Source organism: Protomyctophum parallelum (assembly GCF_964188405.1).
Source record: "Protomyctophum parallelum genome assembly, chromosome: 15".
NCBI classification, from domain to species: Eukaryota; Metazoa; Chordata; class Actinopteri; order Myctophiformes; family Myctophidae; genus Protomyctophum; species Protomyctophum parallelum.
Window position 1 is genome coordinate 47,144,392 of NC_139710.1, and position 25,167 is coordinate 47,169,558.

Below are 25,167 nucleotides of genomic sequence, written 5' to 3' on the forward strand. Positions count from 1 at the left end.
TGTAGTGAATGCAGTGTACACTACAGTGTAGTGAACGCAGCCCAAAGCTGGTGGTAAACTCCATCTAAGGCTGAATACCGGCACAAGACCGATAGTGGACAAGTACCGTGAGGGAAAGTTGAAAATAACTTTGAAGAAAAATGTAGGCTATAATAAAGAAATACCTCTGAAACCTAGTTTTTTAATCGAAAGTTGCGAGCAAAGTTGTTTCAACTGGACGCAGGTTCCCAAAGAATAAATAAATCCAACGGCCAAAGCAAATGCCACCTTTAACGTCATATTTAATGTTATTTAGTTACTCAATAAAACATATACAGATATATACAATATGCAGGAAAACAGACGACTGCACTTTACATATTATTTAAAAAAAAGGAAAAACAAAAACAAAAGAATTGCCGTCACAGTCCGCCCATCTATCGTTTCAGAAATTCAAATTCAACAGAAGCTTTATTTAAAGATTACAAGATTGCCTAACACACAGCAAATTTTCTCTTATTTTACATGTGCAATACCAATAGTCTTTTCCTTTTTTTTTTACCCATTAAACAGGCGCTCGACCCTTCCGATTCAGTTCCCATTGGCTGCATTGTATACGAGTGGTTGAGACATCCAGATGATGGGAGAGGAGGAGAGGAGAAGAGAGGAGAGGAGAGGAGAGGAGAGGAGAGGAGAGGAGAGGAGAGGAGAGGAGAGGAGAGGAGAGGAGAGGAGAGGAGAGGAGAGGAGAGGAGAGGAGAGGAGAGGAGAGGAGAGGAGAGGAAAAAGCCATACAGAGAAAGAAAGAGGCATGTTGTATTCAGGTGAAAACTAAATGATACAGTTCTATCTTCGACGCCGACACAGGTCAGTGTGATGTCATGATTAGGGTCGGGAACCTTTAGGATTTTAACGATTCCGTTTCCTTAACGATTCCCTCTTCACGGTTCCCTTTAGCGATTCCTACGAGGTCCCAAATGGACCCATTATTACAGGACGGTGACTCTGAGAGTGTACACATGGGATTTGTGTACAAATGCATTTGTATACACACTCTCAAGAGTTACGGTGGTCCACGAAATTAACCGAGATTCCTCAAATGTTGTATCCCCACTAGGTTCCCTAGTCATGACACAGGAGGCCTGTTTGGGTCTGCCTGAGTCATCATGGGACATAATATAAGGCTTATAGAATGTGGGAGATGACATGTGGCCGGCGGCCATTACTGGGAGATATAGAGGGCATGCGCATGCATAAAGTGAGTGGCACAAATCAAGTGGGAAAAGTGAGTGGAAACGTGAGTTTAACGTCGTTTAACCCATTCTGAACGGGCACCCATTTTGGTGTTGGCATCATGTTATGCTTTAGCTATTGAAAAATAGCAGATCTACAAGCTCATATCGCGCCACCGAGTGGCGCGATACGAGCTTGTAGGTCTGCTATTTTTGAAAAATCGATGAACGACTGACATTTTTTAGAATCTGATCTCAGGTCAGAATGGGTTTAATCAGACCAGTGTGTGTCCAGTGGAAACCTCGTGTGAATCTGATCTCAGGTCAGAATGGGTTAATGCAATCATTTGGACTTTTCTGTTTGGATGTACGGGGCTGTCATCAAGGCCTGAAAGTAGGCCTATATAGTTATTATGCCACTCGGTCGGCGTTCCCACATAACGTTCTGGGGTGTGATGAAGATGTCACGCACATACCCTCTATAGAACAGTGACACGTGGAGTAAAAAACGTTGGTGAAGTTGGCGAGAAGAACAACAGACTCAACACACCCGCTATATGACAACCACAACCAATGAGCAACAACCGTACACTCTCTGGCTCTCTTCTCTCTTTTCTCCTCCATTGACATTTCTATAGTTTTCTTCAAAAAACGAAACAATAAACAAAAATAAAACAACGAAGATCGAAAACAAAACAACGAAAGATTTGATTTGAGGTTTTCCAGATGTTGTGGGCGTCGTTGTTGGGCAGAGCCCGTGCTGTATAACGTAGTCCAGCGGTGTGTGTGTGTGTGTGTGTGTGTGTGTGTGTGTGTGTGTGTGTGTGTGTGTATGCCATGTGTGTGCGTAACGTGTGGTTGCTTATATGAGAAACGATATGGTATGTATGTGCCTGTGTGTGTGTGTGTGTGTGTGTGTGTACGTGCGCGCGTGTGTGTGCATGTGTTTCTATTCATGTGTGTGAGTATAAATGTCTTTCTCTCCCTGAACACAGGTGAGAGCCGTTTGCAGTCGCCTCGTCAACACATTCTCCCTCCTCCTCTTCATCACATCACATCATCATCATCATCATCATCATCATCATCATCACATGTTGTTATTCTCCTCCCTTCTTTCCTTCCGTCCTTTTATAAGGTTTCCATTCGGCCTGCTTTCACCCCCCCCCCCCCCTTTTTTTGTTTGTTTTTCTTTTTAAAAAACATTTTTTTAAATTTTTCGTTTCTTTTTTGTTTTTAACAACGTACGGAGCTCAAGTCAGTGCCGCCACGAAGGTCCCGAAGCGGTTGGAGATGTCGGAGTGCAGGGAGCGCCAGGAGGACACGGGGGGAGGACCCCCCCCCCCGCGGACCCCCTTGTTGCTGTCGCCCAGCTCGTCCGTGCAGTGCACCGACAGGCACTGCATGTGGTTGTTGCCTCCGTTGACGCTGCCACCGCCGCCACCGCCACCTCCGCCGGCTCCCGGGACCCCCCCGGGCCCCGCCCCGGCCTTGCTCTGGGACAGCTCCGACAGCTCTGCATGGAGAAGACAAGACAAGAGCAGGAAAAGGGTTAGTATGAGCACTGCAGTCAACTGGTTATTTTACTTAACTTACAATCTGGCCTCCCTATTGTGGTCATTATGGACGGAAACACCCTTTTGGTGTTTTAACCCATTCTGACCTGAGATCAGATTCATACGAGGTTTCCACGGGGACACACACTGGTCTGATGAACCCATTCTGACCTGAGATCAGATTTTAAAAATGTCAGTCGTTCTTCGATTTTTCAAAAATCTACAAGCTTGTAGATCTGCTATTTTTTTTTTTAATCGTGAAGATCTTTGAATATATATTCTTTCAGAGCGAACTTTTTTTAACTCAAATCTTTGCTGCTGGGGGAGGTCCCTGGAACAACATATTTTTAAATGGGGGTCTGCTGCCAAATACAGATAATTCTGGGGGTCCTTGACAGGAAAACGGTTGAGCACCAATGACATAGAAACATAGGGTTTTTCAGAAAACTGTCATGATTTAGAAGACATTTGTAGAATCTGGCCTCAGGTCTAAATGGGTTCAAGACATAATATAACTTCGTGTTTTCATTGTAAATTAATGGTCTACTACTTGATCATGCTACAGCATAACACAGAAGTATGAAAGGTAGCAAATCTACAGTAAATCTGCTACTTTTACCATTTTGAATCCTGAAAAGTAATATAATAGCTTCCGCCCGTTAAGATAAATACTAAAAAATTTCAAGGATAAAACAGCTGCTTTCGGCACAAGGGTGACAACCACCACGAATGGACCATGCAATAGGGCTGGTGTGTGAGTGTTTAATTCTCGCAGCTCATTTGTTCATCTAGAAAATAAATACATATTAATGAAACCTCGGCCGGTGTCGTCGACGTCAAACATCCCACGTCAAATCTGTGCTGTGAAATTAAGTCAACAGCACCACACACACACACACACACACACACACACACACACACACACACCTCCCTTAACGCACACAACAGGAAGGACAGCGCAAACACCTCCTTCCTCCTCTGCCTGTGGCGGTGACACACACGCACATGCACGCACACACACACACAAACACATGCACACACACACACACACACACACACACACACCCATTCACTCCCTGGTCAGCCGTGCAAATCGGGAACGCTCCTGGGTGCGACCTCTTGGTCAGCAGGTCAAAGGGCACAGAGAAAAGCGACCTTTAACCCCGCTTGACCCAATTTACCGGCATAACGACGACCCTGCTGCGGTATCGACCCCCGTGTCGCAGAGGTGTCCAAACTCACATTAAATGGACCGCACCGCGGAGCCACCAGGGAGTCTATACGTAGGTCATATGATACGCCAAAGGGAGAAAGGGGGGGAAAGGCCTAACAAAACAGTGGGTTGTTGTTGACTGTGATAGGACTCTGCGGGAGTTTAATGCTGACGGGTGAGATGCGCGCGCAGCGAGCCTCTCATCTATGGAGAAAAATCACTTTGTGCCGCAAATAGGATGAAAAAAGATTGTAGTCAGAGGGAGATTGACGAGGTCAGAAAGTGCTTGGCTAAACTATACGTAAAAACACAGCTTCACGCGTCATCTGCCGAGATATAGACTGCAGCGGACTGAGCGATGAGATACAGACCGCAGCGCACTGAGCGATGAGAGAGGAGAGGAAATACAGAAACGTGGAGAATTAACGCAGACAAAAACAGAATAGGAGAGAGAGAGAGAGGGTTCAACAGTTAATTGAACTAATCAATTTAATCAATAGACACTAAGAATATAGTGAAAATAGATCTCAATTTCAGTATATTGAACCAAGTATACAATAAGGCTTATGTAGTTAATCAATTTGTTTGTTTATATATATATATATATATATATATATATATATATATATATATATATATATATATATATATATACACACACACACACACATACACACACACACAGTGTATATATATATATATCTAACCCAAAAAAAATCGATAGTTGCAGCCTTTAAGACAGTAAGAGAGAGAGGGAGAGAGAGAGACAGGGAGAGGAGCAGCGATGAGTCAGAGGCCAACGGGGCTGGTTTTTCCTCTCTCTATGTTTGCGGTGTGCTTTGCTTTGGGCTGTGCCTCCAAGCGAGCCCAGAGCACTGTGTGAAGATGTTAGGCTTCACTTCTCAACAATCAACCCCCTCACCAGCGCCTTGCTCCTCGGGTGGCTGATTGGGGTGACCCCGCGCCATACATAAAGACTGAGCTTTGGCGAGAGAGACACGGAGTCAACTATGTGTCTCTCTCTCTCTCTACCCTGACTGGAGAGAGAGACACGGAGTCAACTATGTGTCTCTCTCTCTCTCTACCCTGACTGGCTGTGAGATCACAAAGACTGCAGTCTTTGTGCAGTCAGTCGACGCTCCGGCAGCGGGAAAAAGAGTTAAAACCAACGCTGACCTCTGTCAGTTTCAACTGTTTGGCTCATGGTTCTCCGCTCAGTCAAAATGATTGGTTGTTATTGTTGTTGTATTTTGTACTCGCTCGCTGCTGTGTGTATTCTCTCTCTCTCTCACACACACTCGCTCCCTTTACGTCACCTCGACCAGGAATGACACAGTGATAACAGAACACAGCCAGGGTAGGGTGGGGACAGGTAAGGCAAGGCCAGGCCAAGCAGCCAGGACAGGACAGGACAGGACAGGACAGGACAGGACAGGACAGCCCAGAGAGGAAGGCAGTGAGACGGGATGCCCCATACACTGCAGCCCGTCTGGTACCGCCGCAGCTACTGGAATGGAAAAGCGGAGGGATTTACTAAAAAGGTCAGACTGCCAAGCCTCCTGTCGCTCTCTCTATCTCTCAGCTCTCGTTCTCTCCATCAATCTCTCGCCAGCACCTCTCAGGTTGTCCATGTCTGTGTGCCCATGCATCGTTCCGTCTCTGTAGGACTCCATAAAGCGGAGACAGTGGCAGTGGAGCAGAGAGAGGGGAAGGGATGGAAACGCAAAACCAAAGACAGAGGGGGGAGGATGGTTTGGGGTGCTGTGGTTGGGTGGGTGGCTGGGTGTGTTGAGGGTTAATTTAGTTATGGTGACATAATTCAACATTTATATATGAAAAGCGGCATGCCTGACTCAAGAACAATTAAAAAGAAATTGTCTGTCTGTCTGTCTGTCTGTCTGTCTGTCTGTCTCTCTCTCTCTCTCTCTTCAAAATCCTGCATTTGCCAGAGGGTCCAGGCAGTCATACAACTCAGCATGGCAGAACCACCCCCCACCCACCGTCTCCCCCCCACCCCCAACCAACGCCGTGCCCTAGAGCAGCCGCCAGTAGCCCATGCTCGCTGGGCACAGCAGGGTCCACGCCGGCCTGGATAGGCAGCCAAGCGTTCCCTTGGCTCGCTGCTGACACACAGCAATCTGACAACACACACACAGCCAAAGACACACAGCGCCGACCGCTGCCGCCGCCGCTGTCACATGCACACCAGCCCTTACACACACACACACACACACACACACACACACAGCTAGACATAGCCCCCAGCCTCATGAATGCAAGGACAAGAACGGTAAACACATGGTCAGAGAATACACAAAGCATGCGTGGCTCCGACTATACACACGTTAACTCTCACACAACACACACTCACACACACGTGCACAAGCAAACGCAAACACATGCACACCCACACACACACACACACGCACGCACGAACACACACACAGGCAAAGTGTTCCCCTCCTATACTCCAAGGGCCCGTGTTCAGACATGAGCTCATGTGAAAACACATTACTGATTTTTCCACAACTAAAAACAACACGACATTAGCAGTGATGTATATATTCAAGAAGAAGAAGAAGAAGAGGGGAGGGGGGGGGAGATCAGACAAGGAATCCTTTTTTCTTCTTCATGCTGTAGTAGTTACTGACCTGCACGCCTCATTTATCCCATTCTGACCTGAGATCAGATTCATACGAGGTTTCCACTGGACACACATTGGTCTGATTGACCCATTCTGACCTGAGATCAGATTCTAAAAAAATGTCAGTCGTTCTTCGATTTTTCAAAAATAGCAGACCTACAAGCTCGTATCGCGCCACTCGGTGGCGCGATATGAGCTTGTAGATCTGCTATTTTTAAATAGCTAAAGCATAACATGATGCCGACACCAAAATGGGTGCCCGTTCAGAATGGGTTATTCCTTTGGGATTATAACATTTAGATTTTAGTTGACCACAAATATAAAAATCTGTACATAGACTTGGCTGTGCTCATTGTTTGTTTAAAGTGCTCTAAATGAACATTTAAAAGTCCATAGACTTGGCTGCCATATGACGTAATTAAAAAAAAAGCCAGACATTGGGAGGGCAAAAAAATCGAATCCATAAATGTATTATAGTTTAAGAAAATCTCCAAATATTATGAGGTATAACCAAATGGGACCGGAGAAGAAGGAATGGGGATTTCTTTTATGGCTACATCGCTTTACGTTTAATCATCATCCATGACCAGAGACGTTTGTTTCAAAAAGTGGAAAAGGCAGTGTGAAATCCCTTACATCACACCATGACGCTCCACAAGCGGCAGAAATCCCCTTCTCCAATAAAAAGCCGATCTTATTAAGACTGCTCAATGACTCGCATTACGTCGACGGCGATAGAACTCATATCCACCGGTAATATCTCAATGATAGGCTATTCATGTGCGAGCGAGGGGAACGAGGCGGGCACTTAGCGCCAACGAACGGCAACGCAAACACACGCATAATGAAAAGGGAACAATAATAAGTGTGCAAAGCAAACGAGGGGTCATGCAGCCACAAACACACCTAAATATCCTTAACGGTGTTACCGTCACAAGAGATTACCACAGCGATGTGTTTAAAGCACACTGAATTTAATGTGATCCACTCCACTTATTTATTGTATCGCTCTCTCTTACCCTGTGCAATGCCTTGTTATTCACACGCACACGCACACACACACACACACACGCACGCACACACGCACACACGCACACACACACACACACACACACACACACACACACACACACACACACACACACAGAGAGATTTTGGAGAGAGCCGTCTTGCAGACATGACTAGAGACAATTTACGGAGAAGAGTAGAGCTTCTGCGTGTGTGTGTGTGTGTGTGTGTGTGTGTGTGTGTGTGTGTGTGTGCTCTTCTTGTCTGGATGACACCAATGTGTCTGGGAGCTGACGGGCTGACACTGGTTTACATGTCACTCCACACACACACACAACACATTCTGTAAACAATGCAGCGAGGAAAACAACAGCAGCTGCTGGAAGTAGAAGATGGTATTTTCTAACCATTTAATGATAACTGTTGGAAAATAGTTTTTTTTTGTTTTTTAATCTTTGACCTCTTCTGATAAAAGAGCATCAACCAAGTTTTTTTTTTAAACAGATTACCCCTGCTCTTAGCTATTGAAAAATAGCAGATCTACAAGCTCATATCGCGCCACCGAGTGGCGCGATACGAGCTTGTAGGTCTGCTATTTTTGAAAAATCGAAGAGCGACTGACATTTCTAGAATCTGATCTCAGGTCAGAATGGTTTAATCAGACCAGTGTGTGTCCAGTGGAAAACCTTGTATGAATCTGATCTCAGGTCAGAATGGGTTAAACCCCAGATTAATTTCTGTTGCAAGGAATTGGAAGATCTACGTGTCTCAACACGGCCTTTTTCATCTTGATCTTTTCATCTTCAAAACTGACATGGTTTGAATAATAAACAGAGCAGACGAAGAAGTTCAGTGAAATGTACATGTCTGTGACTCAGAGCCGAATATGAAAATAAAGCGTGTGAGAGACTGACTGCGTTCTGCGTTCCACCACAAAGCTCCTTTTGGAAGCGAGCCCCACACAGCCGTCATGTTGATTTCCCAGGCCCCAGAATGCAGAGCAGCGGGGCCCTCTGCCCTTTCTATCCCGAGCTCTAACTTCCATCCCGACACCTCACCTCTGACCCTCGTGCTCCCAGGGGCTCGACCCCGTCCTCGCCGAGCACAAACCGGGCCCAATAAGGGGGCTCCGTTCGCTGACAAAAACACACCCAAAGGCCTCTGCTCCTATGACAGTGTGTGACTTCAGGTCAGATTCCTTTAGCATAACAACTACTGCCATGGATGGCCCCTCTGTGAAGAAGACTCGAGCTTTGTCAGCACAATGCAGCCGTCACAAAGCACAGATTTGAATAAAGAAAGGTTGAATTTCTGCTATTTCACCGCATGGACTACAGAACCACTGCGCTAACCGCCGCAAAACGCTCAAATATAAGGCCTTGAACAGCTATGGCTGTCTCTCTCCCCAATAGCAACTATTAAGCACCCATCCCATCAAAGGGGGGGGGGGACTTCCTGCTGGAAAGTGACCAGATAACAACAGAAGGCCCAAATGTTAGAATAAGGAATATGGAGCCTAACCAACGTTAAGGCATATCATACACATAGGTTACAGGTATCCCAGCGTGTCCGCCTGGAGTGGTTGATGACGCAAACCCCCCACAAAAAATAATAATGCTGCATCGTGACCTTTCCCTTAGAGCAGCAGATATCTGGAGAGAGGGGTAGTGGTGGTGGTGGGGTTTTTTTAGGAGGGAGGTTTGAATTTCCTCTGTTCTCTGAAAGAGGGAGAGAGAGAGAAAACAATAACTAGCCCGGGCAGGCAAGCAGGCACGGCCCCCGTGGGTCCTTACCTCCCCTCTCATGCAGCGGTACGCCCCGAGCCCATCACTTTATTCACAAACACTCAATCGCACAACACAACACACACACACACACACACATCTACACACTCGCACACCTCCCCCTCGGGCCACAAGACGCACTTAGGAAACTAGACACAAATCGGGACATGGGAAGTGATTTAGTGCCTCCTGCATAAATCAAAAGCATGTCCAGAACCTGTCTGCCGTGTCATCCAAGTAGGTGACATATTGATCTACTTCGCTGTGTGTCTATGTCGTTTCAGCAGCACGTTGCTACATTCTCTGTTTTCTAGCTTTTTAGTCTGCCCGTTTGGAAAACCACAACCACGGTTACCACCACGCGCATAGAAATATATACTGGGATTTTGGGGATAGAAGCATGTGTAGGACTAGAATAACTACGTTTTTCTTCTTTTTTGGTGAGCGCGCGCGCGCACACACGCACACGCACACGCACACGCACACACACACACACACACACACACACACACACACACACACCTCATTGACAAGGAAAGGGGGAGCTGTCTGCATGAGTTCCAGTCAGTGTTAAATGAATGTAAAAGTTGAACCATTTCTCTGAAGCTATTTAAAAACGACATAGAATAGGCCTCCAATTGAGAATAAATTAAGCTTCAGCATCTTTGATACATTCTTGCTCATCATAATAATAACAACAAGAAAAAGGCAATTTGGGCATAAAATGAATTTACGATGAATCAAATTGAATTGAATCCATAAATGAGGAAAAAACCACATTGTGAAATGAATCACTGTGGGTTATTTTTTTTTAAATGTGTTTATCTTTAAAAAAAACTAGAGGGTTTTAAAGCTACCGTATCATGTTATGCATATGGTATAATGTGTGATGAACTGGGAAAAAATAGACAATGCTATCGTTGCTATGTATAGTATCCTATATATAGTGTACACCACACACACACACACAGTATAATGTATTTATTATGCCGTGTGTGTGTGTGTGTGTGTGTGTGTGTGTGTGTGTGTGTGTGCCCGTTGACGGGAAACTGTTATATTTACAGGTGAGGATGAAGAGACATCCAGGGGAGTGGAAGTGAGAGGAAAATGAAAATAATTATTTTCTCTCTCTCTCTCTCTCTCCCTCTCTCTCACGGCGATGCAAATGACAGCCATTACCAGCCCACTCGCCTCAAGAGCGAAACCTCAGATGTTCGCTGGGATAGGAAAAAAAAGAAAAAGAAAATAGAAAATATAGACATATACTTCTCTCCATCTCTCTCACTTTTCCCCCATCACTCCATCCATCCTCCCTATACTGCCGTTTCTCTCCCTCTCCCAGGAGAAACCGCTCCGGTGTCAAAACTCATTTGTCAATTCTTCAATACAAATTAAAAGACGCTCGACGACTACCTGTATGGTAAACAACATAACTGCTGCTGGCGGCGTGACAACATCGACACAACTGGAAACATGCATGCATGCATGCATGCATGCAACACACACACACACACACACACACACACACACACACACACACACACAGTATTTGTATCCTGAACAAAATAACAAAATCCGCAAAAGTAAAAATTAATTAAAAGTTAACATCAACTCTTCAGACTGTAAAAATAAATGCCCATCCTGGCCCCCTTCTTCCATACGTATAAAACCATCGCTCTATTCCTTTGCTCTTTTCAAAAGGAGAATAATATTTACCACATGCTGAGACAAGTTATTTTCTTTTCTTTTTTTTACATTGTTCTAATTGTATTTCAACACTCCAACGCTTGTCCTGGGAAAACAAAGCTCCGGATGAGCTGCTATTTTGAAAGGCTGCAAATCCAGCGAGCAAAAAGACCATATACACCTTCATTCATGCTTTTCAGTCATACAGTCGCACTTCTTTAACAGGTTTCCATTTGACTGACATCAGTGAAGCCCAGGCCAGCAGCACACGGTAGAAAATGCATGCATGCAATGCACACGTACTATTACGCGATTACACGTACACATACAGTACGTACACAAACCCATTTGTCAAAATTTGAAATGCCTTGAACACAAAATGAGCCCTTTTTTCCTGTCCTGCACCATTTACGAGTCGAGTAAATACTCTTCGATATTTTCATCGCGCACAAATGAAGTGAGCACGTTCTACCAGCAGACACCTGAGATGAGGCTCTGAACTGAACGCGTGAGCTTTCCACTGAGTCTGCATGAATCAAACATGATGTCTACAGCCGACAACTGCTCACTATCAAGTTCCAGTGGCTATAAACTGGCCCTTCTCACACACACACACACACACACACACACACACACACACACACACACACACACACACACACACACACACACACACACACACACACACACACACACACACACACACACACACACACACACACACACACACACACACACACACACACACACACACAAGAAAAAAGAACAAAAATATTATATAGTATGATTTCTTTTCCCCATGCCAGGGATGAACTGGCTGAGGATAATGTGGACTTGCTTTGCGAGAAAGACAACCACATTGACAGAGGTGGAGAGAACGACAACCACATTGACAGAGGTGGAGAGAGAAACCAGCCCATTTCTCAAACAGCTAGTGCACTTTTACGATAAATCTTTTCAACACACTGGGTACTACTGTGCAAAGGTTATAGGCACAAGAGAGAAGTAAAGTGAGTAAATGCTTTCAATGACAATAATGCCATGGATAGTTTTTTTTATTCATCAATGGATAATACGTTTTATTTTATAAATAGAAGATAAAACTAAATCTAATCGATTTATCTGTCAATTTAATAGTCGGTAGGTAGGTTGATCTTGTTCAAGAAACGTCTTGGAGAAATGTCCACAGTTGGTGTGCATTATGGGCAAATTCTTATGTCTCTTCATGTCATCTCAGACTGACTGGATGAGGTTGAGATGAGGGGCCTGTTGCACTGCTCCATGTTGAAGTTTTGTATGATCGGGGTCGTTGTCATGCTGCAGAATTTGAATTTGGGACAGATCTGATGCCTCCCTGATGAATACAAATCTGCCTGTACTTCTCTCAGCATTGAGGACACCACAAATTCGGACCAAATCTCCCACCCCATTTGCAGAAATGTGCAAGAAACCTCCAGCACGCGTCACTGTTGCCTGTAGACACTCATCCTTGTAGCACTCTCTGGCCCTTCAGCAAACAACCTGCCTTCCATTAGATCCAAATATTTCAATTTTGAATCAATCCAGAACACACCTGTTTTCATGCATACAGTAGGTGAGTATAGCCTGGCTTTTTATTTTACTCCACGTCGGAGGTATGGCTTTTTGGCTGCAAGTCTACCATGAAGATCACTTCTGACTAGACTTTTCTCCAGACTATAGAAGGCTGTACCACCACCACCACCACGACACAGTGTCCCCATCGTTCCTGCCCGTTCTAAGCTGAAGACGGTGTTGGATTTGTGGACCATCGTTTGCAAAGAGAAGTATGCTTGATGTGTCTTTCGTCTGCTGCACTTGGTTCCCTTGGCCGAACGGCGAGTTTGCGGTCCTCAACTCTGCCTGTTTATTTGTGCTTCTGTAGAAGTGCTTGGACAGCACAGCACCCGTCTGCCTCAAAAGGTCTGTCTGTTGAGACCGAGGCCTTGCTGAAGCAGGATGACCACCTTGTGTGTTCTAGCTATGCTCACTTTTGCCATGGTGTAAGTAACTGTCTCCTTCGAGCTCACTTTTAAAACTCATTCAGCAACTTCAATTTCTATAGTATAGCTGTTCCCCGCCCATGCAGGCTTCTTCGCCACCTACACAGCTGTTTCTATTTCAGTTAATGCTTTTTTATTTCAAATTACATATTATGTTGTCGATCATTGGCACCCGTTTCTTATAATCGTTTAATCATGCAGGGTTTTGTCTTCAGTCTATATAACTAGAAAATCCTTCTGGAAAGCGGGTTTTTTATCATGATTTGCTCCCTTTCTTTAACAACATAAATATCTTACTGGATTGGTTCAACTCTAAATATGATATTTCCTTTTTGACACATTAATGCAGTAGAGATAGAATAAGCATATAAGATAATTGTGCCTACAACTTTTGCACAGTACCGTATATGATGTTTTTTTGTTCCATAATGTAAGTACATTGCTGACAGTACCAGTACACATCCAGGCATATAAAGCAACCTGTCACTAATAAACATGACGAATCCAGTCCATAACCAAGTGGGCTCACACAGGATGTGCCAGAGGATGAATTGGCACTTTTGGAAGCAATATTACCGAGGCTAATTGCTATGATTATGATAATGATAATCATTACTGCGGCACAGGAGTGTGCAAAAGGCTTGCTGGGGTGCGTGTTGTTGAAAAAGTCAATACAAAACACCTTGTAATGACAGGTACGGAACATGGACTGCCCCGAGCTGTTTTTTTTTCTCCCCTCTAACATTCAAGCAAATGTCAATCAAAGATTTCTTTCTTTTTTCCATTTTCTTTTTTTTCCACCTTCCTTTCAGAGAAAGGAAATAGAAAATTACCAGTGTGATTTGCGGGGCGGTTGTCGTATAGCAAAACATCAATACTCCAAGTATGATTTTTAACAAATCAATAGAGATAAGAAAAGCAAGGGGGTGCAGGGGAAGGGAACGTCTCACAGGATTGTTCTTTAGCCAGAATATCGACATGCCTGTTCCGATGGATTAAACTGCTTTCTAATGAACATGATAACGTGTAAGTAGCCGCTTTGCAAATCTACCTGTCAAAACCCAGAACCGAGGGGGAAGATTTAAGGCCTTTAATCAACAGTTATTCCACTGATGAGAACTACACGGGGACTAATCCAAAGTGTTACGGCTACGAGAGAAAAATAAATATATATATATATATATATACACATGCATCTATGAAAAACGAACTGAATCATTTCCTCATGCTCGCCGTTGGCCTGTTATCAGCAGTGTGCATGACTTTCAAAATGAACGGTCAGGTCTCTCTGGTTAAGATAAGGAATGTAGAAGGGAACACAGTAAAAAAAAGTACTCCTTGTTGTACTTAATTTAGTAGTGTGAAAATCGGAAATAAATATTAACCCATTAAAAACCGGGGAAAGCGTCAGTGTCATTTTAGATTTTAGCGTTGGCTATTCAAAAATAGCAGATCTACAAGCTCACGGCGCGACACGAAGTGACACGCAGTGAGCTTGTAGATCTTCTTTTATTTTATTTTATCTTGAAAGTGTTCAAATATTGAATTAATTGGAATCACGAAAAAGTCGTGAATTAAAAAAAGAATTTAGATTATTTTGTCCAATTCATGAAAAATGAAAAACAATAGAAAACAAATGTTTAAGCGGTAGTGAAAATATAGTCGATCTAACTGAGCTTGTAGATCTGCTATATTTCCACTAGTTTGCATCCCGGGGGAGACATCAAATTCCTCTTTTGGATCACGGGCTAAAGTTTGGGAACCACTGGTAAACTGATGTCCACTTCCCTCCTGGCCCCATGCAGCACCCCTTAACACTTCACCTCCTTGCATTGGGGAGAAGGAAGTCTCCATGGTTAAGCACCGGGCCGTACAGGCCCCAGGCTTACAGCAGCAGGCATTACTCCTACCATAAGTGAGAAGAAGCTCCAGCTATACATGCCATCATGGACAGACGTGGCCAGCGAGCATGGGTCCAAGGGGAGGCCATTAACTGTAACACACATCACTCTCTCTAAACAGCCACACGGGAGACCGTGCAGACTGTCATCTGGGGGATGCGCAAAAGGTGAACAGAAATCGACATAACAGCAGCTCTTCAACAAATAAGCGCAGTCCAAACTTTTGTTTTTGTTTGTTTTCTTTCTTTCTTTTCCCGGGGACTCTGCAGCGGTGCCTCACCACCACCACCACCACCACCACGGTCATGTTCTTCATATTGTTACGGCAGCCTATTTGTCTGTAGATTCAGATACCCCGGGGGCTGCCGAGAGAATAATATTACATTTCAACAGAGAGGGTCCTATTCAATACGCTGGCCAACAACAGGACCTGTGGCTCCTCTCCAGTCTTCATGGACATAAGACATTGCCTGTAGCACTAAATGACTCCATTACAGGCGCACACACACACACACACACACACACACACACACACACACACGCACACACACCTGGAGACAAAATGACCCACTAAAAAAAAGTTTTTATGAAACTTCAACTTTGGCAGACGCAGTGTTCCTGACACCATAGTAGCCATACTGAAACTAAAGGTGACTGAAAGCTCTTGCCTACAGAGCCCTAAACCCCCTCTCCTTCCTTCCTTCCAACAACAACCCCTCGTATTCACGTAAAACGCTTTCTGTCAAAGTGGCATCGCAAAGTCCTCTGCTTCTTCACCCAAATACACACGAAACGAAACCACACATCCCAGCACACCTCGCCTGGGCAGTTAAAGTCAACCTCCCATAAAACACTGAGTGCAGTCTATAAAGCCACCAATTAGCACAATCATGCAGGACACCCATGCTTTAAAAAAAGAAGTCGTCAGAAGTACAGACTATAGCAGTGGTTGCCCAAACACATTTGTATGGGTCCCTTTATTTATTTTTTGTTTCCTACATTTGGTTGTTAATTATCTCAAAACATTTTCATAAAACATTAAAACAATAGATTTTTTCTCCCCCTAGTAATTTCATAAAGAAATCAAAGAAAAATCCCATAAATTAGAAAACAAATGTTTAAGAAGTATAGTGAAAATAGCCGATCTACAAGCTGTGTCACTATAGTTTGGGTCACGGGCTCAAGTTTAGGAACCACTGGGCTATGGGACCTATAAAGCCCCACCCCATATACGAAAGGCTACAGGATATCAGGTTGACACGTTGTGAAAACTCTGCTTATGTGACAACTATGATAGCCTATTTTATATTGGTTTGAATGACTAACCATTTTAATTAATAGTTTGTATGTGTAAGAGCCGTCAAGACTATTTTTTTAAGAGTTTCTTTTAGAGCAGGCACTATAGTGTGTGTGTGTGTGTGTGTGTGTGTGTGTGTGTGTGTGTGTGTGTGTGTGTGTACTATAATAGTGTTATTAACTTAATTAAGTCCTCATGTCATAGCAATTAGTTAAACTATTTGCCTTTTAACTATCACTTAACTATTAGAGAATGAGAAACGGAACTTTATTGAAACGGTGCTGATAAAGATGGCATAAGAAAGGTGATTAGCTATAACCTGCATGAGTTCAGGGGACCTTGCAGTGAGTCTATAATTGTCCAAAATAATGTAATATCATCATGCCTATATAGTCTGCTACATTAAACATTATAGGGCTATATACATGTATAGGCATATAGGCTATATGCTGCCTGCATGTATTGAATAATTATACTGTATACTATAAAACATCCCAGGAAATGTGTTTCTTATGCTGTGACTTAGGCCATCTTAAATTATCATGCATGTTATTATTTTTTGCGCACTTAGTTCTGTGTATAGCTTAAAGCATCGTATTCAATCTTTAAAAAAAAGAGAGATCCAGCGAATACACCTCCTCCACCCTTTTTCATCTTTGCTGTCTGAAGCACTCAAATGAGAAACTGTCAAGAGCCGTGATTTGTGCTAACTAGCTATCGATCGCTCCGGAGCTGCTGCTGCTGCTGCTGCACGCGTGCGTTGTGCTCTGCACGCAGGGAGTGAGTCAGGGTGCATGCAGGAGAGGAGAGGAGAGGAGAGGAGAATGTATGATGGCGCGCACGGCACGGCTAGCAGAGACGGAGAGGGGAGGAGGAGGAGAGGAGACAAGCTATACCTGCATGGCTGCATGTGCATGTTGTGAAGTCGTGTGTTGTGATCGTCGCGATTTCTTCTTCAGAATATATGCGGGCGCCCGGGGGGGAGGGGGAGGGGAGGGTTGTTTTTTTAATCACCCCTTGGAGAAATTTAATCAGAAGGCGATAGAATAAGTCTGTGTGACTGCTCCTCGGTTGGGCTTAAACAATGCGCCTTGACTCCAGATTCGGTGGCCCGCGCCCCCTCCTCCTCCTCCTCCCCCCCCCCCCCCCCCCCCCCTCTCTCTCTCTCCCACAGTTAGGCAGAACAAAGAGCCCCTGAGAACGCGCTGGGGGCTACCCAGTAACCCACCAGACACTACCTATTCACGTGAAAAAAAGAGCCCTGCTTCCCGTGGCTCGTCCCTGCATGGCCGTGGCGATTGAATTATAGCTGGCTTCTTTACAGGCATGCATGCAGCGACCCATCTCTTTATGTATAGCAGTGGCAACCGTCCCAACCGTATATATAGCCTTTTTTGCATAATTTCTTAAAAGCCCCATCCCCAAAGGCGGCGATTTGTCCAATATTATGGATATTATTTTTTCCATAATTATTATTTTATATTATTCTACTATTAGTGCCCTAACATTATTGTTATTATAAGTATTAGCCTATTGATATTATATAACAAGGCCTGATATAATTATAATTATTATTGCTGCTGGTTAATCTAACCGACTAAGCGTATACCGTAACTGAAAAAGAATGATTTAGGCGTTGTATTTTGATTGACAGCCACTGTCAGTCCACTATAGTCCAATATTGCTAAATAACTTAAAATAGGTTATTATATAATTTGTAGTAGCCTATATCGTATTGTTATAATTTGTAGTAGCAATTTTTTAAAATTAAATTCTTCTTATTTTTTATTGTTAGCATATTTGTTATTATTCCAACAGCATGCATAATAAAGTCCATATAAAACACAATTCTGTATAATGCATTTAAAATGCAATTCACAATTTTGCCGTTCCACGTGTATTATAAAGACACTGAATAAGGGATCGTCGAGGATATATAACACTATAACCTTCCGTTTTTACCACAGCTCCTCGAAGGGAGAAAATCCTGCTCTATAACAATCCGAAATCAATCCACTTTCCCCCCAATCCAATCCTGCATTATCCCGTCGTGGTAATAACAAAAACAAACAGCTAAACTGGGGAAAGGGAAGCCCCGCTGCGAAAACGCATATCCTCGAAAACCTATTAATCTTCTCAATGTAGTTGTTCACCCTGAAAACCAAGATAAAGAACCACAGGAAATGTTTACTTTTCTCGCTGCAGTTCTTTTGAAGTTCCTTCCACAATGAAAGAAAGAAAAATACACAGTAGGCTAGAAAAAAAAAATACTAAACGGTCTCATTCACCGAGATCAATGTCGACATGATTTTAAAATAGCCGGAATTGAGTTACATGCCTAATTAATTTCTAATAGCCTTACTTATAACACGGATAGACTATATGCAAAAAAAGAAAAACTTAAACTTTCTTTGACAGAGCGGTATACAAAAACCTCAGTGCACTGTTCTCCAAACACGAATAGGCAGATTTTTTTATTTATGAATGTATGTTATTATTATTAAACTATCTGCCAATAAACTACTGGGTACTCTAAAAATCCAGTAGGATAGGTAAAAGGCATGCATTCAGCGTCGGCGCAGATAAATTCCTTTCTCCCCGCACATGAACAAAAGGACTCAAAAGAGACGACTCTCCACAGTCAATAGTCTAGATAGTTAACATACCACAGCCGGGGCTCCTTTCGTTACAAACAACATTATTTTACAGACGAACATTTTAATTGAAATGCAATAAATAAAAAATAAGTCGACTGTGGGGGGGGGAGAGAGTGAGAGTTGTCTGTCTGCAAGTGTGTGAGTTATATGCATGTGTTTAAAGTGGGTGAAAGATAGACAGAATGCGTGTGTGCGTGTGTAGTGTGTGTGTGCGCGTGTGTGTCAAGAGAGAGAGAGAGAAATACAGAAGACTATAAACCATGAAGAATGATTGATTTTAAATAAGTGTTTTGTTGTTGTTTTTTTTCTAAATATGTCAATCAGTGTTACTTACAAATAAAAATTCAATTACCTTCTTTGCTGTTGTTTTGGCTCTTATTTTTTTCCCAGTGTGCCATGGCCTTGTCATCTTCTGGCCCGTCCATCATGGCCTTGTCACTGGGCACGTACCAGGTGGCGTGCTGCTCCGCCATGAGGGTGTCAAGGTCAATAGTGCCCATTGAGCCCTTCCCAGCATCCGGGCTGCAGTTCGCCAGCTCATTGTCTCCGTTCTGCGAGGGACAGTCGCCGTTTTTTTTGCCATTCTTCATGGCCAGCGGCTGGTCCTCCGAGATACTAAACTGCTGTCTCTGTAGCTGGATCTGGGCCTGCAGAATCTCCAGGGGGTGAATGTCGTCCTGGCCCGAGGTGCTGGAAGGGGTGCGTACCTGCTCCATCCCGTGGGGCGTGCCCGGGTGGCTCACCCCGTTGCCCCCCGTGCCCCCGCCGGCAGCGCTCAGTCCATAGCTGTCGGGCGTCGAGGTAGAGTGATTGTTGATGCCCTGCATGCCCAGGGCCTTCTGTCCGTTCATCAGTCCGTGTTCGCCGCCGCCCCTCTGCATTTTGGGCGAGCCGGTCATCATGGGGCTGCGGTTGGGCTTGGTGGACCCTCCCGCGTCCGAGCTGGAGGACACCTCGTCCTCGTTGCCGTAGTGGGTGCTGACGTCGTCCGGGAAGTCCACCCGCGGCGAGCTGCCGTCAGACTTGGCGACACTTTGAATGCCACTGTCCAGAGAAGACATCAGGTCTGCCTGGTCCCCCAACATTAAGTCACCTCCTTTCCCCCAGGAGGGGGATTGGAGGGGTTTCTCGTGGGGCGTGCCCCCACCCCTCTCCCCAACGCCAGCTGAGGGGGTCTGCTGGCCTGGACTTACAACAGGGTTTCCGTTATCAGAGGAAAAAAAAATTCCAGGGCTCACATGTCCACTGTCTCTTTTTCTCCTCCCTCTCCCTCTCCCGTTCCCTGTTGTTGCTTTCCCCTCACTGCACGGGGTAGCGTCCATGTTGTAATTTGGGGAGAGGGCACTGGCTTCCCCCTGCACCGTCTGGCTTTGCGTTGCAGGCTTAGCGTTGCTATTCCCGGAGCCAGGCATCTGGCTGTTCTGGGAAGTGCCGCTCTGAAAATACTCGGGACCAGCACTGCCAGTCCCGTTAGCTGTGCTGCTATTAATGTCCTGCTCCGTCTGACTCAGTTTTCGCTTGCCCTCATTTTGGTTCTTCTTGTTGAACGTTACGTTGAGGTTGGGGGCCCCTAGGCTAGCGATCATGTTTTGGCAGGCCGTGGAAAGGGCCGCTAGGCAGCTCTGGCCAAAAACATTGTCTTTACTGCTGGTTTTGCTGAAGCTCCCTAGGGAGAGAGCTCCTAGCTTACTAACGGAGGACCGCTGGCCTGGGGGGAACTCAGACTGGGGAGGGTAGCTCCCTGGTGAGGTGCTCACCCCCTGGGGAGTGCTGTGGGCCGCTCCCTGACGGTTTGCCCCTCCATAAGGAAACGTTGGCTGAGCTCCCATAGGAGGTGCAGGGAAGTCAGCCGGCCGCCTCTCTGTTGGTGCATTCGGATGCCCTACGCCTGATCCTGGTGACTGCATCTGCGAGATGTTGCCCATGTTTCCGCTAAACTGGGAGTGCATGCCCGGTGAGTGGAGGGCCTGTACATGGCTGTCTCCCGGTAACCTCATGGGCTCCTGCATGCCCATGCCCGGCCTGAACATCATCCCAGCACCGTTCTGCTGCAGCGCCATGTCGTGAGGCCCTGACTCGTTACCGGCTCCACCCATGCGCCGTGACATCATCTCCCCCGGTGGGTGGGACCCGGGAAACCAGGAGTTCTCCTGAGCGACGTGAGGATTCTGCCCGTCGAAGTTGGACATCCGGCCGCCGTTCTCCCTGTCGAAGCCGGGCTGAGGCATGCTCCCCACCGGGCCTCCGTGCACCATGGGGCCGGGAGGCACCTCGCCGTGGTGACCCAGCTGCTGCAGGCTGGGCTGTCTCATTCTCTGCTGTTGGTTCCGGGACGCCATCTGCTTGATCATCATGGCCGCATTCTGACGCTGCTGTAGGGACTGCTGTTCAGGCCCCGCATGCTGCAGAGGGCCAGGCGGGAAACCTTCGCTCACAGGTGGAGTGAACTCTCCAGGTAGGCCAGGATAGGCTGAGGGCGAAAGATGGTTCTCAATGCCACCACCCCAGCCCTCTCCACCATGCGCATTGGGGAAGTCGAACCTGGGCCTTTTGGCCATGTTCATATAAGGGGAGTCAAAGTGTTGCAGTCTCTGATTCGGGGGCTGTTGGGAGGCAGGAGGGGGGGCTGGCTGTTGCATATTAAACATGGGGTCCCCATAGGGGTGCAGGCTCCTATTTTCCAGTCTGTGAATGGGATATTCAAACTGGTTGTGTTGGCCTGGCATCATGACCCCTCCGTCCAGAATGTTAGGGTTGGAAGAGCCAGGTTCGGGTTGAGGTGGACGTGGGAGACCAGGGGGACACGAGTTCTGTCTCGCCATCAAGCCAGCCTGCTGCTGCTGCATGAGAGGGTGTCTAGCATTTACCCCCGGCTCCATTCCCACAGGCACCTTCCGGCCATTTCCGAAACGCTCAAAAAACACTCCATGCTGTGGCGGCGGCTGAGGCTGCTGGGGCTGAGGGGGTGGCTGGTGTCCTTTGGCGAGGCCCTGCATACCTGGTGTACGAGGCATGCCGGGGTTGCCTGGGAAATTCCCACCGGCAACTGGCCTCCCCGGCCCAAAATGGGGCAATTGAGATTCTGATTCTGAGGGGGAAAATACGGGTACATCAAAATGTCCAGATGGCGGCTCATTGGGGAAATTATACTCTAAACCCTCCACGGCAGCCTGGGTGGGCATTCGTCGAGGTTCTAGGCCGTGAGACTCTGAGGAAGAGGATGACGAAGACGGGAGGCCATGGAAGGATGCTGCCCTGTTAGGTGACTGGTCCAGCGGCAAACAGGGGGCAGGGACAGCATGGTTTCCGCTTGGAGGCCCATGATGCTGGAAGTCAGGCCGCTGCTGCTGCTGCTGCTGCTGGGGGAAGCCGTCCCCTGCCTGGCCCTCTGCAAGGGGATCAAACCCCTCTCCAAAGCCCTGCTGTGGTCCCATGCCATTGTTATTGTAGCCCATTAGCCTGCCACCGTGCAAACAGGACGACCCTGGATCTGGGCCTCCAAAGTTGCCACTGAAGTGAGGGTGATGTTGGTGGGGATGAGACTGATGGCCGTGGGGGTGTCCTTGATGAGGTTGCTGGTTGTTAAAAAATCCATGCATGGGTCCTTGCTGCTGTGGAGGCTGCTGAAGTCCACCGCTCGCATGCATGTCTGAATGGCCCCGCGGGTGAAAGCCCCCATACTGCTCACCATTCATGTTCATATTGAGGCCGAGCATTGGCGGCTCATTCATGGGGCCCATGCCCGGCTCCACGGCTCCCGGTGGGCCTCCTGCGTGAAAGCCGCCGGGGCTTTTATAATGGGAGCCCATGTTCAGTCTTGGCTGGTTTATGTTTCTCTCCGACTGGCCAGGGTTTCTGCTATTAATCTGAGAACCAAACTGCTCCAGCCCAAACATACTCCCCTGCTATCAATCCCACATGACAGCCAGCTTGCCAGGCATCGGCAGACTGTTTCTGTCTGTTTTTTTAAACGGAGCAGGGGACAAGAAACTTCACAAAAGTAGATTTTTATCTCTATAAAAGCGGGGGGGGGGGGGGGGGGGGGGGGGGTGCTCTATTGGTTTAAAATGTAACTCACCGGATAAGCAATTAATTGTTCTGGGGGTTTTTTTTCCCAACTTCTGCGGTGTATCAGAAATAAAGGGGATCACTGTGCCCAAATAGTGTCCAGCGATGTTCTGTTATAGTCTTATTCCATTAGATTAGGATGACAATTTATAGCATACACATATTTAACTTTGTATAGCATGTGTTAAGTTACCTGTGTCTATATATTTTCATTGCGAGACAACACATAACATCTCGCATTAAATGTGTGAGTGCAGGAGGTTTTTAGAAAAAAAGAAAGGAAAAAGAAAAAAAAAAGATGTGAAACATGGAATATTAGTTTCTTGCGTCTACTTCATTATTCCATCTCGGTCGGCTGGACGATCCCATCTCGAGAGACGGAAAAATAAAGTCCACAGCGCTCAGCAGTTAAAATCTTCCCTCGAAGCTTTTGAATAAAAATATATATTACAAAAAAAGAAAAACGCATATATCCTTCAACATTCCAGCCACAGCCCATTGATCATTTTGGTCAGTAGTCAAGTGGTATAAGCGAGTCCAAAAGGCAGGGCTATAATATCCAAAACCCGGGCACCGGAGAGTGCGCTTTTACGCGTCCTCTCAACGCCGAGCCGCGGGCACCCGACCGCCCGCTCAACCAAGCACCGCGGAGCCGCTTGACAGCATTCTCTCATCCGCTCCAAGCTCGTGTGGTTCCAACAGCGCAATACGCGCTAAAACTGAAACAAAACAAAAAAAACCTCCGTGCAGACTTTTCCTCCTCCGCCGTCTGTCTGTCGTTGTGTTCTGTGCGTCTCACACACTGCACTGACTCCCGGCTCTGGTGGTGGTGGTGTGGTCTCTACTAGTCCAGCTGGGAGCGATTCACAGACAGATCACACTGGAGTCTGGCGCTCGGCGCTGTGTGAGATCAACGCGTCCAGGGAACCAGCAACAAGTTTTGCATTTCTGCAGCCACTTCCATCCACGGACTCCCCGCCAATCAGAGGAGCCAGGAGCCAGCTCCGGAGGCGGGACCACGTTTTAAGGTCGTCCGGGGAGTTAAATCACACCGTAAAACCTCACCAAAACTGTGCAGTCTATATATAAAATAAAATAAAATTAAGTGTGTGAGGCATTGAACGTGTCAGGTGTCCTGTGTGACCAATGATTCATTACCAATGACCACTGAATTATTTTGTTCACCACAGACTCCTTCATGCTTCTTAACCACTTTGAGTTATGTTAACTACTTGAGGCGGAATATGTAAATAGTACCGCCATAATCTGGTTAAATAAAATGCATCCACATGCACGAGCAACCAACCAACTAGTTAAAATTGTACACACAATAAAACACTCGAATTATATATGGCTATTGAACAACATTATCTTAGCACCACTGGGCTGGCACTGGTGTCAAACTTCAGATGATTGACATTAAAGTAGACAAAACTGAGAGTAGGGCAGGCTAGTCTCTAAACAAATCACATATAAAAGAGTTGTTCATATATTTATTGTTTATAGTCAAACAGTCTACTGTACACACCATTAATATAGGTCACCACCGTGCTGTACGGTCTACGCGATAATGCATTTTGCAGTTGCTAATGTGGTTTGAAACTCAAAATAGGTCCATCAAACCGAAATGCGTGCGTGTCTCTGGCGATGATATGATAATGCTGAGATTAAACACAAACGCCCCGTTCCTAATCCCTACTCTGTGTGTGTGTGTGTGTGTGTGTGTGTGTGTGTGTGTGTGTGTGTGTGTGTGTGTGTGTGTGTGTGTGTGTGTGTGTGTGTGTGTGTGTGTGTGTGTGTGTGTGTGTGTGTGTGTGTGTGTGTGTGTGTGTGTGTGCGCGCGCGCGTGCGTGTCATTTCGGAGGTTATAGACCTGTACCTTAAAAAGGGGAAATCCTCCTTAAGAGACCATTTCAATTGAATATGTGTATCATATTGGGCTACGGTTCCGATGGCATTGTTTATCAATATATAGCCATGCCCAAAATACTCTTATCACATTTTAAGCAGAATAATAATTTACATAATTAGGCATAATGAATTCACCTTCGTATGAATAAGCAGGGCCCAATAACCGTTTGTACAGCAAAAAGCAGGCCTGCATATTAAGGACAATAATGCCAT

At 45.9% G+C, this 25,167-nt stretch overlaps 1 protein-coding gene across 1 annotated transcript; it reads right to left on the bottom strand.

The window, feature by feature from the left end:
• Positions 1-264: 264 nt before the first annotated feature.
• Positions 265-23,935, bottom strand: mn1b (meningioma 1b). The gene is made up of 2 exons (XM_083783297.1): positions 19,328-23,935; positions 265-2,724 (listed from the first exon to the last, which is right to left on the bottom strand). The coding sequence occupies exons 1-2, from the start codon at positions 22,869-22,871 to the stop codon at positions 2,462-2,464; spliced, it is 3,807 nt and encodes a 1,268-aa protein (XP_083639423.1). The 5' UTR covers positions 22,872-23,935; the 3' UTR covers positions 265-2,461.
• Positions 23,936-25,167: the final 1,232 nt, after the last annotated feature.

Coding starts and splice junctions, on each gene's coding strand:
- mn1b (XM_083783297.1), bottom strand. CDS start 22,871: ATGTTTGGGCTGGAGCAGTTTGGTTCTCAGATTAATAGCAGAAACCCT. Junction 2,725..19,327: donor CCAAAACAACAGCAAAGAAG/GTAATTGAATTT, acceptor TTCTCCATGCAG/AGCTGTCGGAGCTGTCCCAG.